Raw genomic sequence first — 25,441 nt, 5'->3', positions numbered from 1 at the left:
CTTTCGAGATCTTGGAGCGAACTGGCCCCGTAGCATATCGGTTAGCAATGCCACCATCTTTCTTCGCGGTTCATAATGTTTTTAATGTCTCCATGTTAAGAAAGTATGTAGTAGATCAGTCTCATGTAGTAGGTTATGAGCCATCACAGTCGAATGAGAACTTAATTTATGAGGAGAGGCCTACTCGAATTCTCACCAGAGAGGTGAAGACTTTATGCAACATGGATATAGCACTTGTGAAGGTTTTATGATAAAATCACCAGTTCGATGAGGCTACATGAGAGTGAGAGGAGGAGATGAGATCCCAGTACCCCAAGTTTTTTCAGGAAGGAACTTTTGAGGATGAAAGTTCTTTGAGGAGGGAAGAGTGTGACATTCCAAATTTGTTCGTAATTTAAATTCAGTATTTTGTAGTAATTGAGAATATTTTGATATTTAGAGGTTAAATTGAATTATTGTAAAAGGATGATTCAAGTTATATATTTACTCCAAGAAGAATTTTGGAGTTTAAATTTGATTAAAGGAAAATTTGGAATTTATGTCAAACTGTTTCAATTTTAATTTAATTTGAAAATTTGAATTAAAATTTGGAGTTTCGAGTTCTTTTTGTATTTTTTTTTTTTTTTGGAGAAGATAATTAAATTAAATCGATTAATTGTGATAATTGGTTTAAAGTATTCCTCCCAAAAAGGAATTGGGATTTTGAATCCAAAAAGGATTTGGATTTTTGGATTTTTGAGAAGGAAAAAGGAAAGAGTTTAAGTCCCTTAACTTTTTGAAGGTTCGGGATCGTCAGGGAGCCCCTAATAGACTTGACTTCACTGAACCGTCATCCGCATCAGCGAGTGGTGTGACGACGACCAACTTGATTGCTTACCAATTCGGCAAAGACCCGCGTGCTGTGCCTTGAGATGGCCGTCTCCTGTCCCCCTGCCTTCGGCTCTCGGTCTTGAGGGACACTTCGTTTCGTGACCCGAACACGATTGGTGAAAAAAAAAAGTTATGTAAAATTTTTTAATAATAAAGGAGCAATACCAATCCTCTTGAGAAAACAAGAAATTGGTCCAATATTTGTTCTCGAAAGTCTTCGTTTCCGTGTCAATGCCTCCTTCCTTGCCGCCAACGGAGAGTAAGCTTCCGCCTTGACAGGGCGGTGCTCTGACCCTCAGCTTACCCTAGCCCCGGGCCTTTTGCTCGCACGCTGTGTTAGGTTAAGAGTAGGTGCGTTAGATTGTTAGATCAAAACTACAAACTGAATCAGCTATAAATATGTGATTTAGGGTTAAGGTTTATTTATAAGTTTGAAGGAAAAAGAAAAGAGAAATTAGGACAGAAAGAAAGAAAGAAAAAAAGGGAAATTAAAAGTTTTTTTCTTCTTTCTGGTTTTCACGCTTGCACACAAGACCCCAACCCCCTTTTCGTTTTTTTCTTTCTCTTCTTCAAGCGTCAAAAACCCTAATCGCCGACCCACTCGCACAGTCGCCTCCGACCTTCGTCGTCCGTCGACATTGTTATGGAGGCCCAATGACCCAGATCGCCTCCTCCGTTCAGCATTCGCGAGGCTCACCGCCGCCACTAAGTGTCATAGTCACCACCGCGTCCCAAATAAACACCGCCACTGGTTTATATATTGTATGTGATGCAATATTAAAACTATAGGTTATAAATATAATATGATATGTTAGTTTTCATATTTATTTATATTTATTAATTATTTGATAATTAAATTTCTTTTTCTCTATAACCACACTTAGTGGGTAGTTATACGGTTTTATGGTAAATTTAGGATAAAATAAAATTGGATTTCAAAATCTCACGCGACTAACATTATTAGTAATCGAGTAAGAAAGTCTTACTATACGATCACTTGAGAGCCTACACGATCGAGTACATTGTCTATGTGATAGACTTCATCTTCTACATGAATGTGTTTTCCTTTACTCGATTGTCTTCCTCTTTCACTCTAACCAAAATAAGCTAGAGCCCATCACTCCTAGATTCTCACACTGAGAATACCAAGGTAATCTTGTGGTAGTGTCTGGTTTATTTGAGGATCGAGTTATTATCTGTTGCTGATCAAGGGAGATCGAGTTGCTCGTTGTGTTGGTGAACGATCGAGGGATTATCTAGAAGAAGGGTTCTTCAAAGGTATAATCACTCTTATCTTTAGTTTTTACTTTCAAAGCATGTTGTAATTTAGTTTATAATGCATATCTGTTCTGTATGATTGTAAACGCATGCGTTCACTCACAATGGGATTTGGACGATCCATTCTGCTCAAAGGTCCTCTATAATTAGAGTTTCTACAATTGGTATCAGAGCCATGTTCTAATTTCCAAATTCCATTGTTGTATTAAATTTCGTTTACAGTTTTGGTGGGTTTTAACATTCTGTAATGCGTTTAAGTGTTAAGTATTTTGTGTATTTTGTTGATGGATGTTTCAGGATAATTGTCTCTATTTAATGCTTTCATTTACTTTTACAAAAGTTAATTTGTAAGGACCTTTGCGTTTTTGGGCATAATAACTTACAATCGATTTTGTATTCATTTAAGTTTTTGAGTCGTTTGTGAAGAAGCTTTAGACGGAAAGAGTTGTTGTTCGCTTCGATGGGGAAGACGAAACAATGGTCGCATCGTGTAGTTGAAGCTAGACGATCGTTTAGATTTGGCTATGTGTTCGTGTAGAATTGTTCTACTCGATCATGTAGTATTTGCTAAACGATCGCATAGCTAATGCCACGCGATCGTGCTGCGTTGGCTACATGATTGTGTAGACGCTCGGGGGTAAACAACTGCATAGTATCTGATACTCGATGCAAGGCATGTGCGCTAAATGATCGTGTAGGCTATCATGCTCATTGCATAGTCAATAGATTGCATGGTATACGATACTCAGCGCTTGCTACTCGATCATGTAGACTATCATGCTCATCGCATAGTCGTTAGCTGCACGATCGCATGGCATGCGTTACTCGAAGCACGTTGCATGATTGCAAGGACCTTCATGCTCATCACATAGTCCTAAGCCATGCGATCATTTCTAAATGATCGTTTACACTCGACGTGCGTTACTCAACTATCAAAGGATTTGCTACATGACCAAGTGACGAGGCTTCAAAGCGAGCGGTCCAAGACCCGGTTTACCTGTTTAAACCGGTTGACTCGAATCTTTTGTAATAGTTTAGCTTTTATTTTTGGTTTTGAGACAAGTTATCTCGATCCATCAACTTTTATTAAATGTGCATATGATGTATATTTATATTATATGCCATAATGTATGTCATATAGTTTTAAAACCCACCATAGGTTATGTATTTTTTTTTCATGCATCATCTTTATATTATAAGTGTTATAATATAGTAGTTTGCATGATTAAATTACGTAAAGCATGCTCATGCATCATATAATATAAAAGTTATAATATATGCATGCATTAAAGCATATCCATGCATCATTTATATTATAAATGTTATAATATAAGGTTATACGTTAGCATGGAATATTTGCTTAGTTCATTACTTATCATATAAAAGTTATATATTAGTAATGAATAAAAATTGCATGAAGCATGACACTTACGTTTATTTATAAAAGTTATAAATACCTTGTGAATGTCTAGCTTAGTAATGTGGATGATTTTAATTGTTTCATTCTTTATAAGAGTTATCATTAATGAAATTAGAATTAAAATCAATAATAAAGAGTTTCCTGTAAACCTTAGGTTTTAATCATATTTTAAAAGAGTTTAAAAATTTGATTGAGATAGAACTAAGATCACGTTTCAAATAAGATTAGAAACTTAAGTTTAATATTTTAATTCAGTTTAGTAGGATTAAATTAACTAATAAAAGATTAAATATGTAACAAATGTATCTACAAGGGACCTTTTGGCTAAGGCTGGCTCTGGCTAGGTTGGGATACTTAAGTCGATGGAAACGTCACACCTCTACCTCGGAACCTACCTGGAAAGGTAAATTAGATAGATTTATTACATGTATGTGAATTTGATAACAGCCTGTTAAAGTGTTTAATAAGACTTGAATCAAACTTATTTAATCATAAAAAACAAGTGTTGTTTTTTAGCAAATTAAACAAATCACTTAGTTAAAATCAGTAGCCGAATTTTCTAAGTTAATGAATCCCTAGGTAGAACATTCAGTGGGAGGTAATTGGGGTATATGATACTTCACTTTACCTCTACACGTTTCTCCCTAAAAAGTTCACACCGTAAGATTTATCCTCGGCCTCGAGGCACCTTGGGAGTGTCCCTCTACGGATGGCATTTGGGTAGGTCAATACCAAGGTGAATGGAGAGAATGTTCATAGTAAGTGGGAGCGGGACATGTGACAACATATCCCTCGATTTCTCTCATTAAGTTGGATAATTTAGTGCATTGCCTCGAGGAACCCTAGGAGTGTCCCCCTAAAGGATGGTTGTTTTGCACAACTCTTTATCTAATCTCCAACAATGGATAGGGTTGCTTTAGTCTCTTGTCCTAATCTGTTTTTTCCTACGGTTGGCTCATTAGGGCGGGTCTCTAGGGCCTAAAATGAGGGGTTACACTTATATAGAATTGTTAAGGATGTTAACAAATTCTGGACCGAACAATAGTGACTGTTAGAATTAGTTACAAGGAGTTGTTTCTGTCTAATGGTTGAAATTGTCTCATTCCAGTGAAGGGGCCCTTGATAACCCTACGGTGACTTTTGTCTTGCCTCACTGGAGCATCATTACAAAATAGCTGTCACTTAGGGTACAATAGAACTATTTTGCTAAAACTTAATTGGTGTTAAGAGTGGTTTAATGCAAGTAGACTTATTGAGTTTGTTCTTTTTTCAGCAATTTTAAATTATGGCTACCGCTACTCTTGCATTACTAGCTGCCGATAAACTGACTGGCGAGAATTACGCTAGTTGGAAGAATACGATTAATACGATTTTGATCATCGATGACTTAAGGTTTGTCCTTATGGAGGAGTGTTCTCCTATTCCACCTCCTAACACTGCTCAAAACGTTCGAGACGCGACGAGCGCTGGACACGGACGAACAAAAAGGCTCGAACGTATATCTTCGCTAACCTTAACGACATTTTGGCAAAGAAGCATGAGCCTATGATCACTGCACATGAGATCATGAAGTTCCTGAGGGAAATGTTCGGACATCCATCCACGCAGCTTAGGCACGACGCTTTGAAGTACATCTTCAACTCAAGGATGAAGGAGGGAACATCTGTTCGGGAACATATTTTCAAAATGATGGTCCACTTCAACGTGGCGGATATGAATGGGTCGAGTATCGATGAGGCCAGCCAGGTTAGCATAATTTTGGAGTCGTTACCAGAAAGATTCCTTCATTTCATAAGCAACATTGTTTTGAACAGGGTTGATTACAACCCTACAACTCTACTCAATGAGTTGCAGACTTTCCAATCTTTGCTGAAAAGCAAGAAAAAAAAAGAGGTAAGGAAAATGTTGCTTAATCATCCAAAAAGTTCCATAAAGATTCGACCTCAGGAACTAAGTCTGCATCTTCTTCTTCCGGCACTAGCAAGTGGAAGAAGAAGAAGGGTCGTAAGAGGAAGGCACCTGCTAACCCACAACCTGCTGCTTCGCGGGGTAGGCAACTAGTGTGGGTTGACAAGGGAAAATGTTTCCACTGTAACTAGGATGGACATTGGAAGTAGAACTGCCCACGCTATTTGGTTGAGAAGAAGAAGGCCAAACAAGGTAAATACAATTTACTAGTTTTGGGAACTTGTTTAGTGGAGAATGATGATTCTACCTGGACTATTGACTCTAGGGCCACTAACCATGTTGTTCTTCATTTCAGGGAATTAGTTCCTGGAAACAACTTGGTGCTGGTGAGATGACGATGCGAGTTGGAACTAGACATGTCATCTCAGTTGTGGTAGTGGGAGGTCTCCAATTAACTTTACATAATAGGTTTATCATTCTGAATGATGTTTATGTAGTTCTCGAGTTAAAGAGGAACTTAATTTCTGTAAAGTATTTGCTCGAATGTAATTATACACTAAATTTTCTATAAATAAAGTGTTTATTTTGAAAAATGGTGTTGATATATGTTCGGCTCAACTGAAAAATAATTTGTATGTGCTAAGGTCGTTAGCAAAAAATTCCCTCCATAATATAGAGATGTTTAAAACTATCGTAACTCAAAACAAACGACTTAAAGTTTCCCCTAAAGAAAATGCCCAACTTTGGCACCTACGTTTAGGGCACATTAATCTCAATAGGATTGGGAAGTTGGTGAAGAATAGATTTCTAAGTGAGTTAGAAGAAAATTCTTTACCTATGTGGGAGTCATGCCTTGAAGGCTTTAAAACTACCGTAACTCAAAACAAACGACTTAAAGTTTCCCCTAAAGAAAATGCTCAACTTTAGTACCTACGTTTAGGGCACATTAATCTCAATAGGATTAAGAGGTTGGTGAAGAATAGACTTCTAAGCGAGTTAGAAGAAAATTCTTTACCTATGTGTGAGTCATGTCTTAAAGGCAAAATGACTAAAAGGCCTTTTACTGGAAAAGGTTATAGGGCCAAAGAGCCTCTGGAGCTAGTATAGTCAGACCTTTGTGGTCCAATGAATGTGCATACTAGGGGAGGCTATGAATACTTCATCACTTTTACTGATGATTATTCGAGGTATGTGTACGTTTATTTAACGCAACACAAGTCTGAGCCTTTTGAAAAGTTTAAAGAGTTCAAGGCTGAAGTTGAAAATTCATTAAGTAAAATGATTGAAACGCTTCGATCTGATCAAGGTGGAGAGTTTTTGGATTCTGAGTTCCAGAACTATAAGATAGAACATGGGATAGTTTCCCAACTCTCAGCACCCGGTACATCTCAGCAGAATGGTGTATCAGAAAGCAAAAATCGAACCCTGTTAGACATGGTTCGATCGATGATGAGTTACGCTTTCTTACCTGACTCATTTTGAGGTAGAGACTGCAGCTTATATCCTGAGTTGTGTTCCCTCCAAGAGTGTTACTAGAACACCTTTGGAATTGTGGAATGGTCGTAAAGCTTGTTTACATCATTTTCACATCTAGGTTGCCCAGCACATGTACTTGAGGCTAATCCTAAGAAACTGGAACCACATTCGAGTATATGTTTATTTGTAGGCTACCTCAAAGGGGCACGAAGGGGTTATTTTTATGATCCTAAAGAAAATAAAGTGTTTGTATCGACAAATGCTACTTTTCTTGAGGAGGATTATATAAGGGAGCACAGACCTAGAAGCAAAATCGTGTTTAATGAATCTTCAACAAGAGTTGTTGAAGAGCCTACTATCTCAATAAGAGTTGTTAACGTAGGTTCATCTAGTAGGTCAAATCCACCTTAAGTGTTGAGGGAACCTCGACGTAGTGGAAGGGTTGCGAACCCACCTATTCACTATATGGGTTTAACTGAAATCCTGGCTATAGTTGCTAGTGGCATGGTTGAGGATCTATTGTCTTACAAGAAGGAAATGGATGATGTTAATAGAGATGAATGAGTCAAAGCCATGGATCTCGAAATGGAGTCTATGTACTTCAATTCAGTTTCGGATCTTGTAGATCAACCTGATGGGGTTAAACCTATAGGTTGTAAATGGATCTACGAGAGGAAACGGGGTAGAGTTGACAAAGAAAACCTGCGGGGTCGGGGCCCTGAGTCGGGGAATCCCCGGTTTGACTGAAGATGGGGTCAAACTGGGAAAAAAATTTGGATCCCCATCCAGGGATGGGATGGTATCCTCGACCCCAACCCCAATCCCGATTTATTATTTATATATTTATATATATATATATTGATACAATTTCATTTCTACCCAAACCCAAAAGCTAAAAATAAAACTCCCAATTAATAATTCTTCCCAAAGCCCATAATTTAAACTCTAAGCCCAAGCCCAAGTCCAATCCCAATCTTTAATTTTTAAACCTAAAAATAAAAACCCTAAATTAAAATTTCAATCTTCTTCTTCCTTCCAATCTCACCCTCACTGCCGGCTGCCCACTGGCCACCCCACCACTGCCAATTTCAATCTTCTTCTTCGAATCGTCCTTCCTCTCTCACCCTTACTGGCCACTGTCATCTCACCCAGTCACGTTGTCCGCTGGTCGTCTCACCCAGTCACATTCTCTCACCCTCACAAACAGGCGGCCTGTCCCTTACTGCCATGCGTGCCGACTGCCATGCGACAAATAAGCTTCACCCAGTCCGGCAGTCCCCTCATTGCCGTGTGACGTGCGTGTCTCAGCCTCACAACACTCACCCAGTCCAGTAGTCCCCTCAGGCCCTCACTGTCGTGCCTCACTCACCCAGTCACGCGGCCATTCACTGTCGTGTCGTGCCTCACTCACCCAACCAGTCATGCTTTCCGTTACAAGCTTACAGCTACTGTCTCATGCTCACAGTCACCCTCACTCTTGCTGACTGCCTCACAGTCACCGTGTACACGTCCGTTGAAGCTGGAATTTTCGTTCAGTGTAAGTTACTTAACTACCTTAATAACCTTAGCATTTTTTAGTATTTAGCTCACCATGTTAATAAACTCACAACCATTATCTCACCATGTTTGAGTATTTAGCTCACCATGTTAATAACCTTCAAATTTGAATGCTCAAAATTTAAATCAAATAATGAATTCTTGTTAAGCTTGGCATTTTTTGGTTCGCTGTCACATAATAATATTAAGGAGCTTGGCTTTCAATTTGAGTGTTCAATGTTCAAATCGTCTAAAATAATTGTTTTTTTTTGTTAAGCTTGGCTTTTTTGTATCATTTGAGGGTTTGGTTCACTATAGTTTGAAATTAGAATACTCGAAGGCCAAATTATCCAATGGATTCTTGTGGAAAACTTTGAAGATGTTAAGTTTAGCCTAGTTTTATAAATTTTTAATTTTATTGGTTGTGTAAAATGTAGCTTAGCTGATTATGTAAAATGTAGCTTAGTTGGTTATTGTTTGTTACATTGTTTAAATGATAAAATTAGATAAATTTTATAATTTAAAAAGTTAGAATTATGTTTTCAAATATAGATAGATTTTATAATTTAATTTCGCTTTCTTTTGTATAACTTGGTAGGTTCCAAAAAACAATGTCTTCTATAAATAAAGATTCTCCAAAGTCTTATTTCAAGTCCAATGCCAAGTCCAAGCCCAAATTTAACTCCATGCTCCTCAAATGACGATAATTTGAATGTTCATGATTGTGTTAATCTTGGTGAGGAGGACATTGAGAAGGGGTTATTAAAAAAGAGATTGACATCCGTTGTTTAGAACCATTTTAAGAAGCAAAAAATAAATGGAATAGACAAGGCTGTTTGTAACTATTGCAAACGAAAATTAGGGGGTGATAATAAAATGGACAAACATTTTCATGACCATATTAAGATATGCCCCTATAAAGGACAAAAAGACATACGTCAATCCCTATTGAATCCTAACATAGAGAAGAACAATGCATTAGGGTTATATAACTTCGATAAGGAAGCTGCAAAAAAAGCATTAACTAGGATGATAATCAAACATGAATATCCTCTCTCGATAGTTGAGCATGACGGTTTTAGGGAATTTTGTAATGTTATCCAACCATTATTTAAGATGGTATCAAGAAACACAATAAAGAAGGAGATCTTGAAAATTTACGAGATTTAGAAGTTGAAAATTATGACACTGTTGAATAAGATCAGTGGAAAAATTACCCTTACAACGGACATGTGGACTTCCAACCACCAAACAAAAGGTTATATGGATGTCAGTGTGCATTTTGTTGATGACAGTTAGGTTTTGCGTAATAAAATAATCAGGTTTATATATGTCCCTTCTCCACACACTTCTGAGATGCTTCATGAAGAAATAATGGAATGTCTGTTAGATTCGAATATTGATCGAAAGTTGTCATCTATAATTGTAGATAATTGTAGTACAAATGACTTAATGGTTAATATGTTTGTTGATAGTCTGTCTGGTAACTTAATCTTGGATGGGAGTTTCTTTCATATGTGATGTTGTGCTCATATTTTGAATTTAATTGTGAAGGATGGGTTAGTAGTTATAGGAGATGGGATTGAAAAAGTTCGTAGTAGTGTAGGGTTTTAGGTGCATACACAAAAAAAGAAGGAGAAATTTGAGGAAACTATCCGTCAGTTGAATGTTTATAATGGTAGGATGTTGAGTCTTGATTATGTTAGCCATTGCATTAAAGTACAAGGCTATTTTTTATCGATTAAAACAACGTGAACTATAGTACAAATGTTTGCCTTTAGATCAAGATTGGGTTTTAGCTAAAGAGATATGTGAGAAACTGAAATATTTTCTGGATTTTTGAGTGGACGAATTCTAGCTTTCAAGAGATAAGAGACATAACTGTAAATATGATTTCAAAGTTTGATAAGTATTGGAAGAAAATTCATGGGGTAATGGCCATAGCTGTAGTTTTAGATCCTCGTTACAAATTGAAATTGATTGAGTTTTACTTCCCTAGAATTTATGGAGATACCTTTTTCCTTGAGGTGGAAAGGATTAAAAAATTTGTTCATATTTGGAAAAAGAATATCAATTGAAGCATGAAAGTGAAGGTGACAATTCTCGCTCTAAAAAATTGGATGGAACATCAAATATTGCAGAATTTGATGATTTTAATCTATGAAGCACAGACACAGATACGGCTACACAATACGGATACGATCGGATACAGCGATTCGTCAATTTCTAAAAAACTAAGATACGGATACGTCTAAGGATGCGTCATTTTTTAAATATTCTTTTAATAAATATATTTCTAAAAAACGAGGATACTGATACATTGAAGATACATTTTTTTTCTTTAAAAAAATCTATGATATAGATAAATTTAGCATACAAGTCAATAACAATAGCACAAAATAAAATACAAACATTGAAATACAATACAAAAAAAAAACATCTATGACGTTGAAGTACAATAATTAATAAAATGCAATAGAAAAGTGACTCATATTGCAAAGAAGAAGAAGAAGAAGATTAGAGAGAGAAGTATGAAGATAAATGAAGAACTTATTATGGAAGATATCTAAATGGTTTGTATTTTGGTGGAATTTGTGGGGATTCAAATGTGAATATGAAGAGTAGATGATTCTAGTTTAGGGTTTGGTCCATTATTATTATTTTTTCTTTTAGTTTTGGATTCAAGTAGTAAGCTTTTTAAATAAGTTGTCTAATTTTAGATTGGGAAAGATTAGATGAGTTACTTGTCTTTTTTCTTAAAAAAAATATGCATAGAAATAGATACGTTAAATCGCGTGTCAGATGCGTATCTGGAAAGTATCTGAAAGTATAGATACGTCAAATCACGTGTCAGATACGTATCTGAAAATTATCTGAAAGTATTGGTATCTGATACATGTCTGATACTGATTCTTTGCCTCACATGAAGTATCTGTGCTTTATAGATTTTAATGATTATGACTTATTTGTATCAAATTCCAATAAGATGAATTAGAAGAAACAGTTTGATGCAAATTTGGATGAACCTATCTTACTCCGTTCATCTGATTTTGACATTTTGAGCTGGTGGAAATTGAATGGGGTTAAGTATCCCATTTTACAAGAGATTGCTAGAGACATATTAGCCATTCCCTTATCTAGTGTTGCATCAGAGTCTGCTTTTAGTACCTGCAGACGGATTGTAAGCCCAAAAAATTTTGCCTAGAGAAGTTATGCCTTATTTGCAAAATGGAAGACCTGTTGATATGGTTTTCAATATCGTAATAAGCTTCATCCGAAGACAATAGAGGTGTTGATGTGCGCTCAAAATTGGATTGCAACTGAAGTTTTGACAGGTATGTTAGTTTGGTTATGTTGTCTTACCTATCTTCAACATTTAATATATTAATAATTTTTTTTTTTTTTTGTATTATAAATATGTGATGTGACAACATAAGGTACTAGCACGGGAAAGAAATGGTTAAACATTTAACATCTGTTTTGGAAGATGCAGATGACTCTAATGAAGATGAAGTGATGACTGAGGTTGTTCAATGATTAACATTACTTTTTTATGAAAAAATTTAAAACTTGTTGTCTAGTTATTTTTTTGTAACATTATTTGTTAATTATATTTTAAGTATAGGAATAATGCTCACAAGTTCACAACTAAGGATGGGACGATCACGATGTCAAGAAAGGGGAAATTTTTGAAGAGATAACATCGATCAAGAGCAATTTATGATCATGGTTGTTGTATTTGTAATTGTATAAGACATGATTTTAATTGACTTCCAGCACTTGAACTTTATTTAATAAGTTGTAAACTTATTTAATGGATTTGTAAACTTCTAAATTGTGTATATTTCATGAATTAGTTTATTAAATTAGTGTACTTTTAAATAAAGTGATTTGATTAAAAAAAATTAATAGGGGAATTCCCACGGGGAAACGAGGAATGGATCCCCGCGGGGACCCAGTTTTTTCGAGGGGGAATCCCCGCCCCCATCCTCGCCTTTTGAAAGTGGGGATGTGGATGAATTCCCTCAATGGGGTCAGGGACAGGGGACCCTCCCCTGCCCCAACCCGGCCCTGTTGCCAACCCTAAAACGTAGTGCTAATGGGAAGGTACAAATCTTCAAGGCTAGATTGGTGGCAAAGGGTTATACCCATGTAAAAAGAGTCAACTATGAGAAGACTTTCTTGCCTGTTACCATGCTGAAGTCTATCCGCATTCTCCTATCCATTGCCTCATATTGTCTTCGGATTGGAAATCTTGACAATATGACTATGAAATATGGCAAATGGATGTCAAGACTGCTTTTCTGAATGGAAATCTTGAGGAGACCATTTATATGGTGCAACCCGAGGGGTTCACAGTCAAGAGTAAAAGGTTTGCAAGCTGAATCGATCCATTTATGGACTAAAACAGGTATCTCGATCTTTGAACATAAAGTTTGATACGCGATCCAATTCCAAATGAATGATTTGGGAGAGGCTCAATTTGTTCTTGAGATTCAGATCTTTCGGGATCGAAAGAACAAAATGCTAGCACTGTCTCAGGCATCGTACATTGACAAGATGTTGATCAAGTACTCGATGCAGAACTCCAAGAAGGGCCTATTGCATTTCCGACACAGAGTTACTTTGTCTAAGGAATAGTGTCCTAAAACACCTTAGGAGGTTGAGGAAATGAGACGGGTCCTTAGGCAGTTTGATGTACGCGATGTTATGTACTAGACCTGACATCTGCTACGCAATGAGGATAGTCAGTAGATTTCAATCTAATCCAGGATATGATCATTGGAAAACCATTAAGAACATCCTCAAGTATCTTCGGAAGAACGCGGGACCACATACTTGTGTATGGTTTTAAGGATTTGATCCTTACAGGATACACTAACTCTGATTTTCATATTGATAAGGATTCTAAAAAATCCACTTCAGGATCAATGTTCACTCTTAACGAAGAAGCTGTAGTTTGGCGAAGCACCAAGCAGGGGTGCATCGCAGACTCCACAATGGATGCCGAGTATGTAGCGGCTTGTGAAGCTGCTAAGGATGTCGTTTGGCTCAAGAAATTCCTGACTGATTTGGAAGTTGTTCCAGACATGTCTAGGCCCATCACCCTTTATTGTGATAATAGTGGTGTTGTGGCGAATTTGCATGAGCCTCAAGTCATAAGCGCAGTAAGCATATTGAGCGAAAATACCATCTCATTCGAGAGATTGTGCATCAAGGGGATGTGTTTGTCATGAAGATAGCTTCGATGTTGATCCGTTTACGAAGGCCCTCACGGCTATAGTGTTTGAGGGTCACCTGCAGAGTATGGGTCTATGGAACAAACCACAGTTGGACTAGGGCAAGTGGGAGATCTTGTACTGGCCGTTTGTGCGCTAGTTTTGTTTTGTGTACTTGTAATTTGATTATCTTGTACATTCCACTAGTTTTAGGACAAGTGGGAGATTGTTGGGGTTGATGCCCTAAATCTCGTAGGGTCTTTAGTTTGTAAACACTTGTATGAACAAACATTATGTGATTTATAATATATGATATTTTATTCACATTGTCTATGAAATATTTGATATTTTAGTTGCATTAACCACAAACCAATAAACTAAGATCCATTGTTATTGTTGTAACTTAAACATGTATGTGGAGACATATAAGTGGATTGTGTTTTAAGTGATAACCTAAATGGTCTGTAGTATATAGATAAGGTTGCGTACCTTATCCTAGTGACACTAAGAGTATGGCTCATTTTGTAGGTGTTACAAATGTTGTAAAGTGCTACAAATGATATGATCCTGATCATTCATGTATTAGACATGTGAGCGGGGATATTCTATACAAAGAAGTTTGTATAAGATCAAACCATGAAATTTTTAGTCTCGTTATATAATGCGGTTCTTAATTGAGACTTTCATTTCACTAGAATGACCATAGGTAACATGACCTTAATCCTGAGTGAGTTATGAACTCCTTCCTATGAGAGCGGTCCTTTGTTTTGCATGAGTGAGAGTGGCCAGTTCGCCGACTCAATAAGTCTACCATTTTAGGGATTCGTTTAATTGGGGAGTTGGGAACTCAGCTACACAAGATGGAATTCACTCATCCGAAGTAGGGGTAAGTAGATAAATTGCTCCCTTAAAAGCTAATTCCGGGTCTTGAACAAAGTAGCGCCACACCTTCTCTTGGCCCAAGAATGGTTTGGTCATAGTAGGACTATGATCTATTGTTCATTAGAGGGATCAGTTGTACTTAATGAGTTAAATGTAACTACAAGGGCAAAATGGTAATTTGGCCCAACTGTACTTACGAGTGATTTGTGAAGGATCATCACACTGTTGATTGATTATATCCAATGGACACAGAAATATATCTGTAGTGCGAAGAGTGCAGCTGTTGGTTTTTAGTGGAGTGTCGACAATTAACGGATGGTGGATAATATGAGTAAAGAGTTTAGTCAGTTATTCACGTACCATTAGAATTTCAAGCTACATGTCCATAAGGTCCCCTTGGTAGCTCAATGGATTCAACTTGAGAATCAATTTTTGGGTTAATTTGAATATTCAAATTAACAAGAGAGAATTTGATTATATATAAAATAATTAAATCAATTCAATTATATATGATATAATTGATATAATGTATTTGATACATTATTGTTTGATTGGAGGAACTAATATTTGAATATGATTCCAATATAATTTCTATGAATAAGATTCATAGTTATTAAATTTAATATAAATATGATTTATATTAAATGTCATAAAATAGAGAAAAAGAACTATGATTTATATATTATATGTGATGCAATATTAAAACTATAGATTGTAAATATAATATGATAAGTTAGTATTCATATTTATTTATATTTATTAATTATTTGATAATTAAATTTCTTTTTCTCCATAACCACCCTTAGTGGGTAGTTATACGGTTTTATGGAAAATTTGGGATAAAATGAAATTGGATTTCAAAATCTCACGCAACTGACACTATTAGTAATCGAGTAAGAGAATCTTACTATATGATCACTTGAGAGCCTACAAGACCGAGTACATTGTCTATGTGATAAACTTCATCTTCTACACGACCATGTTTTCCTTTACTCGATCGTCTTCCTCCTTCACTCTAAACCTTCCCTCTAACCAAAATAAGCCAGAGCCCACCACTCCTGGATTCTCACACCGAGAATACCAAGGTAATCTATGGTAGTGTCCGATTTGTTCGAGGATCAAGTTCTTGTCTGTTGCTGATCGAGGGAGATCGAGTTGCTCGCTTCGTTGATGAACGATCAAGGGATTATCTTGAAGAATGGTTCTTCAAAGGTATAATCACTCTTATCCTTAGTTTTTACTTCCAAAGCATGTTATAATTTAGTTTATAATGCATAATCTGTTCTGTATGACTGTAAACGCATGCGTTCATTCACAATGGGATTTGGACAAACCACTTCCGCTCAAAGGTCCTCTGTAATTAGAGTTCCTTCAGTTACGATTTTATGAATCGATAGGTTTACTCTCATGTTTTTTCTATGTTTTGACAGTGTGCCATCAGACCAATAGACATGTAAGTTAAGGCAAGATAAGCTATCACCTTGGTCTGCAATTCAAAAACCGTTATAGTTTATTTGACCCACTAGCCCAAGCATTCTCTACATGTGAATGCATAGCCTAATCCTGGTAATGGGATCACTTAGTATTTTATACTCATCCTTTATGTTTACCTGTTTTTCAGATAAGGGCAAGGATACTCGGGCGACTGACAAGAGAAATCCGTGATAGTGCCAATGGGATTAGGAATGCTTCCGCATTTGAATTTATATGTCTTCTCATGTTTTACAATTTTCTTTTCATGAACTTTTCTTCCAGGACTAGGTGTTAGAGATTTCATTTTTCAGTTAATATTTTCTTTCGTATTTTTTAAAACTTATGTTTAAAGGTACCCTGAATCAAATGGTCTGAAATCTTGAGTTGAAGCTGATAAATTCTTTATTTCTTTAAGCAGTCCAATTTTCTTATTTTCAATGCAAACATTTATGCACGCATGTAGTAACGACTCCTTTAGCTATCTCAGAAAGTTGGGCTGTTACAGTGGGCTTAAGCTTTGTTAGCCTATCTTTTCGAAGTAGCCCGCTGTGTGAACCTAGGTAAGGTTGGCCCATTAATAAGATTCACACGTAACCCAAGGGCCCAACTAACTTGTGGCTTTGGACCCTTTGGGAAACTCAATAACTTTTCTAAATGCTGATAACATATCCTACAGGGCCATTTGGTTTGCGGATTTTCTTCATGGGAATTGGCACAGGTATCCAATTCCCATGTTTGTTTCACATTTTTCCACTTTTTGCCTAGGAATAAGCCGAGACATCCTTATTTTCCACAAATAAGGGTTTTCTATTCCCTTCCAAGTTTTCTCTTTTCCCTTGTTTTACATATAATTTCACTTTGAATATAGTTAACTAACTAACTAATTAATATTAATTTAATAAAAATAATATAAATATTTATTTTAAAAAATCAATAATGATCTATTTAAATATTTACTTAACTTATTTTTATAATAAAAATTTATTAAATGAATTGAATTATTTTTTTTAACATAAATTATTAATTTATTAACTAGTAATATCTTAAATATATTTAATTAGTAAACTTGAATTAGTTAAATTTAGTTAGTATTAAACTTCATTTTTCAATAATAATAATTTATTACTTTATTCGTTTTTAATAATCAAGTAATTTATGGAGATTAATTTTAATTTGATAATTCGTTACAAACAAATAATCATCATGATTATTTATAAGAAGTTAATTATTTATTGGGATTAATTTTTATCACTTCATTCATTATTAACCTAACATATTTACAAAACACTTTTTAGTATTCTTTATTAATATATCATATCTTTATCTCATTTTCTTCATATTTTATATAATGTTCATTAAAATATATTTCTTATATTATTTAATTAAAAGTAAAATTACTGATGAAACTTAATTAATAATAACAATGATTAAGTGTTAGATTATAATCAATATGATGTTCATTAAATGCATTAATTGGTTAATTTTAATTATAAATTATTCGATCTTCAAATATTAATATTTAAAATTATTATTGATTCATAATTAATTAACTTTTTAGTGATATACTGAATATTATTTATTCTTTAAATTATTAATCTATTATAACTATAATAAATTTTTCATGCTTAATTTCACAAATTAAATACGAACACAATTTTTATTCCGAAAATTCTGATAGCATTTTCATTCACAATCAAACATCTATAAAAAAAACGGCCCTAAGTTCTTATAACAAACCCTAAAATACAGCTTGGAAATCCGATTTTCAAAAAGTTACGGTGATGGTTTCATATTGGTTTGCTTGAACCTTAGATTTCAAATCCCAACACATTTCAAATGATTTCATTGTTGGTTAGTCATGAAATAATTACATATTTAACTTTATCATATTCAAATTTAATCTTTGTCGTTAAAAGTTTAAAAACCAATTTCTTTGTTTTCAAATCACTTAATTTAAAATCATTTCTTAAACCATTCAATATGATATTAGTAGTAAAAATTAGGTGTTTCTTCAAAATGGATTACCATATTCAGAGCCAACAGAAGCATAAAACCAAGAGGTGAGAAGTATGATCCTCTCCCATCCAATCCCACATGTTAGAGGTCAAATATAAAACAACAAACTTTTCGGTAAATAAGTAAGTTTGTTGAGCACAATTTATTTGAAACCGTACATAATGAGCGGTTGAAAATGGGCATTCATTTTCCACCGTAAATTACTAACACATGGTTGATAGTTACGAATCTCATCAATTTTTTATTTTTTATTTTAAATAATAATAATAATAATAAAGGGAAAAAAAAAAGAAAAAAAAAAAAAAGTTCTAGAGAAGGAAAGTGAGTGGGGGGTTTTTGGTATAATGCAATTGAAAATAAAGGGTGAAAAACAGAAAAGAAGGAGATGGTTGGAGATGATAAAAATTGAGAAAAAGGAAGAGAAGGATGATGGTTAAAGAAGAAGAAGAAGAAGAAGAAGAAGAAGAAGAATGGGAAGAGTAAAATTGAAGATCAAGAGATTGGAAAATACAAACGGACGACAAGCAACTTACTCTAAAAGAAAGAACGGGATTATGAAGAAGGCTAAGGAATTATCTATTTTATGTGACATTGATATCATTCTTCTCATGTTTTCACCTACTGGAAAGCCCAATCTTTGTTGTGGCAAACACAGGTTTACCTTTTAATCTGCTTTTCTTAATTCCCAAACCCATAACTTTTCTTTTATTTTACTTTTCAATTTTTCGATTTCTTTTTCGAATCACTCCTAAAATGTTTACATTAAACCATAGAAACCATGTCAGCCTTAAAAATTTACTACCAATTAACAAACGTGAAAACCCAAGATTGAAAAGAAACATTTTACTTGTTATCAAAGAAATTATAATCTTAATCTTAATCTTTTTCTCATCCTTACTTGTTCATAGCTTTGAGGAGGTAATCGCTAGGTTTGCTCAACAAACTCCTCAGGAAAGGGCGAAGAGGTAGGATCAAATGCCTTTGTACCTTCATTCATCCATTTAAATTACATATTTAATTTTTGTGTACTGCGTATATTTCAACCTTAAAATTTAATTATATTATTAAATTTTAATTATGCTTTTTTCCAAAGAAAAATTATGGTAATATCTAATAGCCAAGTTGCAGGCAGTTGAACACTCATTTCTTGAAATTTGAATGTGTTTTTTTCCCTTTCTGAAAATAAAAATTTATTTAAATTAATAAATAAATATCTCACACCGAATTATAATGCTTATTATTTATATTATATTTATAATAGCGACATTTTGTTGCTTTTTCTCTTATGTTTCATAGATCATTTTTTTTTTAACAATATAATGGACATATAGATGAAACTTTAATAATATGGTGTCAGCAAACTAGTATACCACCTCATTCATATTCTGTATATTAAATGTTTCATTCTATCGATTAAAGTTTGTACCATTGGTCAAAAAGTTTTTAGGTTCAAATCCCCCGTCCCATGTTTGAACTTCTGGTTTCTTGATCGAGAATACATATTCTATGACAGTTAAGCTATACATAAACTTATGCCGACTGAAAGCATAATTTAACTTTAACTAAACTAAACATCAAATATACATCCAATTCATTAGATTAATAATTGGCAACTGATTTGCGTGTTCTCATTGATTGGAGCAGGAAAATGGAAAGCCTTGATGTGAGTAATTTCACAGTCCATTTTCACTTAATTCTTTTCTCCCTTTTACAAATATGTTTACATAATCACCCTTTAATCTTCTAGTCACTGAGGAAAACTTTCAAGAAATTGGACCATGATGTCAACATACAAGATTTCCTAGGAACAAGGTACTATACACTCTGTTTCTCCCCCCATGAAGTTCATATTTGCACGACAATTCTTTTGATGTTTTTCGTTTGTTTTTCATTTTGTTTCAGTAGCCAAACCATTGAGGTACACCTTGGGACTAGCTTTATTGGTATGTTTGATTTCTTTGTATTCGTCGTTGACAATCGGTGATGGCAGGATTTGGCTGGCCAAGCAAAGTTATTAAGGGCCCAACTTTCTGAAGTTCATCAGAGATTAAGGTCAATGGCCGCAAATCTTTTGATTCTTGTTTGTTAAGCAGACCTTTTGCTGTTCCCATATGTTGTATTTTTCTTGTTTCTTTTCTGCAGCTATTGGGGTAACCCTGAGAAGATAAACAATGTGGATCATTTGGCCCAAATGGAGGATTCGCTGAGAGAATCACTTAATCAAATTCGATTGCATAAGGTATCAATCAATTCATTTATGTTGTGGTTGAAATGTTTGTAAACAAACGTTTCGAAATGGGCTTTTTTCTCATTTTGTTTTTGGGTATGCCACTCCGCGATCAAGGAATGAAAGAACCGAGTGGACTGTGGTAACATTAAGAATTTTCACCAGTGTTGTTCATACATGGACTTCTCCAATACGAAATGAGCCACTTCGAATACATTAATCTGGCCTGGGCTACACAAGCCCCTAGTTGTTTACCATATACATTGAGTTGTCGGGCATTCCCAGCTCACTAATCAAAACCAGTAGTTTCTTGGTCACGACCAGCTATGGCTAAAATTCCATTAAAGAACAATTTGAATCTTAGGAATTTTAGTAAATTCCTCTTTTCTCTACCTGCTACATCGTTCTTTAGGGTTCTGAATGCTTGAATCTTCTAGGAAAGAAAAGACAAAGATTTGGGCTTTGTAACTTGTACTAAAATTTCCATTATTTTGGCAGGAAAATCTGCAGAAGCATCCTCCAGCACCATTAGACTTCACTAATCAGGTAAAGAAGTCCTAATATTTCGTCTTAAACTAATTTCTTCCCCATTAATACTATGGTCTCTTGTGGCATTTGTTATAATCTCCCCACTGACAATTAAAGTGGGAGAGCATTAAGAATATATAAAAGCCCTGAGGCTTACCAAGTTACATAGTTGAGATTGGAGGTAGTTTATTAACAAGTACTTTCATTACTTAAAGATGTAGTAAAGTTTCTTTGATTGCAAATGCAGGATGGAATGCATCTACCTTTCAACATGACTGTTGAGCAACAACTTCATCAATTCCAACACTTCCCTTGGATTCCTAGTGATGGTCAAAATATAGTTTTACCTGACGATCCAAACTTCGTTCTCCATAGGTAAGATTGAAATCAACTATGACTTGCTTGGAATGAATTTTTATTTACTTAAAAAGTCGCATTTCATAACAAGATCTTATGTAAAGCAGTAGAAGGAAAGAAAGTTGAAGTTAATGACCACTAATAACACAATGAAAAACATGCACAAAATCGATATAATTGTATAAATGAGCTTGGAAGGAGACAAATTTACAGAAAACTAACATTAAACGTTTTAACTTTTCTTCCTTAGGGATGTGGAGTGCTCTGCAAGTTCCTCCTTTGCTAGTTACCCTGGTTATTTCGGCACGGGTCGAAGTCCAGAGATTTCAAATCCAGGACAAGAAAATGGTGTCCTCCCTGAACTAAGCAAAACAGAACCTCTAAGGCCCCAACTAGGAGGGCAAAATTCCTACATGTCTTATAATGTTAATTTTTTTAATGACCCGAGATTTCAACCTGCAGCAGAGATGAACCTGCCAGTAAATCCTGTAGATTATCATGTTAATGGGAACTTCGACACCACCCAACACAATTGGGCTTCTTCTTCTGGCCCTTGTGCTGTTTCATTGTTTGACGATCGCTTGTTTCCTTGAGTAAGTTCACCTTTGAAAACTGCTCTTGTCGTCTCATCACAATGTTCTTCTTATGATTTTGTTGCTCGGAGTAATAAAAAAAACTAACACTTTTTTTATTCAAACTCATTATGCATTGAAGTTAGCACGTATTTTGAAAATTAAGGTGGTTGGACTACTGTTTAGGGATGTTATGAAAGTATTAAGGATATAATAGCAATTAGTTAGGAAGTTTATTATCTTTCTGGTTATAAATAGAGCGTCAGGAAATGAGGAAGGCGAGGAAGGCATCTCAAAAAAAGGGGAGGTTCCAAGTATCTCGAATATTTAGAGGATTACCTTGTAATTTCGTTATCTTTTATATTTCAATGCATTTGAGTTCTATCTCAAGGTTTCGTGTGCTGTTACATAGTTCTAGCAAACTTGGTTTGATGTATGAATATGATAGAAATCGATACATAAGGTCTTTACACTCCCTATTTGTTTTGCTTTCATATGTTGACTGATAAATTTTAACTTTGTGAAAGCTAGTATTTCATTCCTTGCAACTAACTGAACCTTATGTTTTACATACTCCAGTATAGTAATTCTGGAAAAGTTGATCGCGTACCTGATAGCTTGAGGATGATGATTTTGAATCACGTTCAACTCTCGTCTTGTTCAAGTTCATCTATATGAAGCAACTTTAGCACACAGCAAGAAGCCGATAGCCTAATATACACACTATTTTGGAAGTACCCTCTCGAGGCGGCTGTCACCGAGCCAAAAAGGCTCGGTGCTTACTCTCCATGAAGTGAGGTTTCAAGGAGTTGTTTTTTTGCTTTATCCCTGTCTATCTTTTCGGCAGCTAAGGTACTGCCTTTCATTTGCTCCGCTGACATGGAGCTGTAAATAAAAGTAGCAACATAGCATACAAGTTATAGTTAAACGTCTTCTTCAGTTGGCTGATACTAATTCAACATGTTTAGTAACTTGTCTGTCTTATATGACAAAGACCAAGAATAAAAGCAAATAATTTTTTGATTTCGTATTTCTTTTATTGCACAACCACAAAGACAACCATAGATAGATTATCAATTCACACAAATTTTGGTGATAAATAACATCTCAAAACTTGTAGTTTCAACTTCAAATATTGATCCCTTGTTTACAAATCATTTTATATTTGGATTAAAACTTCTAGCTTTATTCTGTACATAGACCTTGAACCAACCCTCTGAACTCCATGAAGACGATGGATTAGAATAATAATACAATTTTCATTACCAAATGGTTTAGCCTAAATCCCAAGGCTTGGATTCTAAACAATTGGGCTTGGAGTTTAAAGTTTAGAAGACCCAAAAAGGGGACAATAAAGAAAATTACATTTTTTTCAGTACAACAATGAAAATTGAGCCTTCAATCTTTGACCTTTTTACTATACAAATTACAGGATTTTGCGCATGTTTAACGTGAGTTGAACTTTTTACTTTGGGGGGAGATGGGAGAAAGAATAACAGAGGAAGCCAGCCTCAGAAAGAGATTGAAAACATTAATACAAAAACAGAGAAACAGAACACAATTAAATAAAAGTCTGCGGTCTTTCATTACTTGAGGAAACTGAAAATTTACACTTTCAGCAACCAATAATACAACAAATACAAGTAGAGCGGCAGAAAGCTGATTAATGATTACAATGAACTCACAATAGTAACTAAAATGCAGGCGGGTGGTTAGAGCCCACCTCTGCCAACTTCTGCTTTATAGCAAAAGTTAGGGTAAAAAATCACATTAAGTAGCCATTAAGGCACTCATTCAATGTTGCAATTTGAATCAAAATGATAAGAAAGAGCCTCCCAAAATAAGCCCTTTCCTCATTTTTTTGACTCAAACACTCACATAGTATACTATATATCTAATACTCTAGTATACTTTAAGGTAAAGAAAAAAGAAAAAATAAGAAGTCACACTAGATTGCTTTACTCTGCATAACCATAAAGCTTATTTTAGCTAGAGAAGGTAATAAATCAGAATTGGGCACCACTGTAAGTCTGTCCAAAGGACCAGCCGGCTGGAACAGCGTTGTTGGAGATGACAGTTCGGCCGTCGCTGGTGGTTACCTTGAAGGAGAGGCTTTGACCATTGAGGTAGCTGTTGCTTTGCCAATTCTGTCCCCAGTTCCTTGACATTGCTTGCCAACCAGTTCTTGATCCTTTGATAGAAACTGAGTGTACATCACCAGCACCACCCACGTTTGTGATGAGGACCAGGTTGAAGTAGGAGTGTCCATTGATGGTGAACCTTATGCCTCCCCTTCTCCTGCAGGGTACCCTACAAAAAAGAAACCACCACCAAAACTTGTTAAATTAAATGACTCTGTAATACAACCCCTGCATTTCAAAACTCTGTTTTAATGGCTTGCTTGCTTACCTTCTGTAAGCAACAGGAACAATTCCTGCTCTGTACTGAGCAATGTGTTGGAATACAGGTTGAGAGAGATCAAAGTGTTGAAGAGGAGGGTTGCACCAGCCTCCAGCGTTGTTGGGAAGGGCATTGTTTGGAGGACAGAAATTGGTGGCTGTGACCACAATGGAGCCTGGCAGGCACCATTTAGGGTCACTGGCGCACCTAATCTCGTAGCAAGAGCCACAGCTCAAGCCATTGTTGAATAGAGCCGTACTCAAAGCAGCAGTGTTTGTTCCATAGCCTTGGCTATATAAGTTGCCATACCCACAAGCTCCACCTGCCCAATTTCATCAAACACAAAAAAGTTCAGCCATATTGCGGTCTACCAACTGTTTGTAAAATGTCCCCAAAGAAAGTCATGAATGAAAAATGGTAGTTGTTTTGGTGCATACCCATTGTCCCCGAAGCATCACTCCCACCATAGAAGGTGGCGTGAGCCCCAGTCCAGCCTCCACCTGCATAGGCATCAACAGAGGAAACTATGGCAAAGAAACCTGCCAAAAAGATAAGGATAGAAGCCATTCCTGCAAAAGAGAGTTTAACTTTCAGCAAATCTTCCATTTCTCTTTTCCCATTTTCAAACTAACATGACTGCATTAGAGCTAAAGAAAATGTGTGTTTTGAGTGTAAGAAAGAGAGAGAAAGAGAGAGGACAAGATGATTACCAGAAGGAAAGAAGTAAGGAATGAAGGAACAGAGAGGAGCAGAGGAGTGAGAAATTAGGAGAGTTTAGGGGACAATATATAGAAATTCTGAGAAGGAGAAAAAAGGCTGGCTGTGACTAATTAACCACCGTCACTACAGACCAACACTTTTTTTTCTTAAGGTACTGGGACCTAAAACCGCTGGGTGCACATTGGGGACTCTTGAAATTGTAAAACCACCTCTCAACAAGAAGGGAAAGAAAATTGGCCACGTTGTGGTTAACAATTTTTCATCTGCAGTAGTGGTTGTTGCGGGTCTTTGTGTGCTAGGCCTTCGACTCACTTCTTCTAGTCTAGTTTAGCTTTTCGAATTGCTTTAATGTTTACGTTAATATAAAATAGATAGTTCAGTTAAGCATACAATAAAGTAAGAACTCTCTTTTGAAAATTACTTACTCTCTCCTTGGGTCGTTGAATAAGGTTATTTATAATGTTTTTCTTTTTACAGTTATATGTGGTTACGTGTAACTCTAATGATGTTAGGGTTGTTGTAGGATGTCAAACATAATGCAACTCGATTATTTTTCTAT

General features: G+C 35.5%; 2 protein-coding genes and 1 long non-coding RNA gene across 3 annotated transcripts; 2 read left to right on the top strand and 1 right to left on the bottom strand.

Annotated features, from left to right (window-relative positions):
• The first annotated feature begins 9,086 nt into the window (after positions 1 to 9,086).
• On the top strand, positions 9,087 to 12,374 carry LOC120080764 (uncharacterized). Its single transcript, XR_005482642.2, has 3 exons — positions 9,087 to 11,823; positions 11,926 to 12,013; positions 12,114 to 12,374. It is a non-coding gene; the product is annotated as an uncharacterized LOC120080764 (long non-coding RNA).
• A 5,991-nt stretch (positions 12,375 to 18,365) lies between these two features.
• LOC120080805 (agamous-like MADS-box protein AGL30) lies at positions 18,366 to 22,792 on the top strand. Its single transcript, XM_039035447.2, has 11 exons — positions 18,366 to 18,733; positions 18,987 to 19,043; positions 19,723 to 19,741; positions 19,826 to 19,890; positions 19,981 to 19,996; positions 20,069 to 20,130; positions 20,221 to 20,317; positions 20,804 to 20,851; positions 21,081 to 21,208; positions 21,441 to 21,783; positions 22,342 to 22,792. Exons 1-10 carry the CDS (start codon positions 18,549 to 18,551, stop codon positions 21,781 to 21,783), a joined length of 1,020 nt encoding a protein of 339 aa, XP_038891375.1. The 5' UTR covers positions 18,366 to 18,548; the 3' UTR covers positions 22,342 to 22,792.
• Positions 22,793 to 23,323: 531 nt separating this feature from the next.
• On the bottom strand, positions 23,324 to 25,099 carry EXPA10 (expansin A10). The gene is made up of 4 exons (XM_039035396.2): positions 24,873 to 25,099; positions 24,600 to 24,731; positions 24,172 to 24,484; positions 23,324 to 24,072 (listed from the first exon to the last, which is right to left on the bottom strand). Exons 2-4 carry the CDS (start codon positions 24,727 to 24,729, stop codon positions 23,769 to 23,771), a joined length of 747 nt encoding a protein of 248 aa, XP_038891324.1. The 5' UTR covers positions 24,730 to 24,731; positions 24,873 to 25,099; the 3' UTR covers positions 23,324 to 23,768.
• Positions 25,100 to 25,441: the final 342 nt, after the last annotated feature.

The sequence above is a fragment of the Benincasa hispida genome, chromosome 7 (assembly GCF_027475165.1).
Source record: "Benincasa hispida cultivar pf3 chromosome 7, pf3_genome.v1.1, whole genome shotgun sequence".
In the NCBI taxonomy this organism is placed as follows: Eukaryota; Viridiplantae; Streptophyta; class Magnoliopsida; order Cucurbitales; family Cucurbitaceae; genus Benincasa; species Benincasa hispida.
Note: the sequence above shows the minus strand (reverse complement) of the source record. Positions and strands in the feature narration are given on the sequence as shown.

What these genes read in the sequence shown, in the direction of transcription:
- LOC120080805 (XM_039035447.2), top strand. Translation starts at nt 18,549, where the DNA reads ATGGGAAGAGTAAAATTGAAGATCAAGAGATTGGAAAATACAAACGGA. An exon ending in GAAGTTCATCAGAGATTAAG is followed by an intron (nt 20,131 to 20,220) that starts GTCAATGGCCGC and finishes TCTTTTCTGCAG; the next exon opens with CTATTGGGGTAACCCTGAGA. An exon ending in ATCAAATTCGATTGCATAAG is followed by an intron (nt 20,318 to 20,803) that starts GTATCAATCAAT and finishes TTATTTTGGCAG; the next exon opens with GAAAATCTGCAGAAGCATCC.
- EXPA10 (XM_039035396.2), bottom strand. Translation starts at nt 24,729, where the DNA reads ATGGCTTCTATCCTTATCTTTTTGGCAGGTTTCTTTGCCATAGTTTCC. An exon ending in TGATGCTTCGGGGACAATGG is followed by an intron (nt 24,485 to 24,599) that starts GTATGCACCAAA and finishes GAAATTGGGCAG; the next exon opens with GTGGAGCTTGTGGGTATGGC. An exon ending in GTTCCTGTTGCTTACAGAAG is followed by an intron (nt 24,073 to 24,171) that starts GTAAGCAAGCAA and finishes TCTTTTTTGTAG; the next exon opens with GGTACCCTGCAGGAGAAGGG.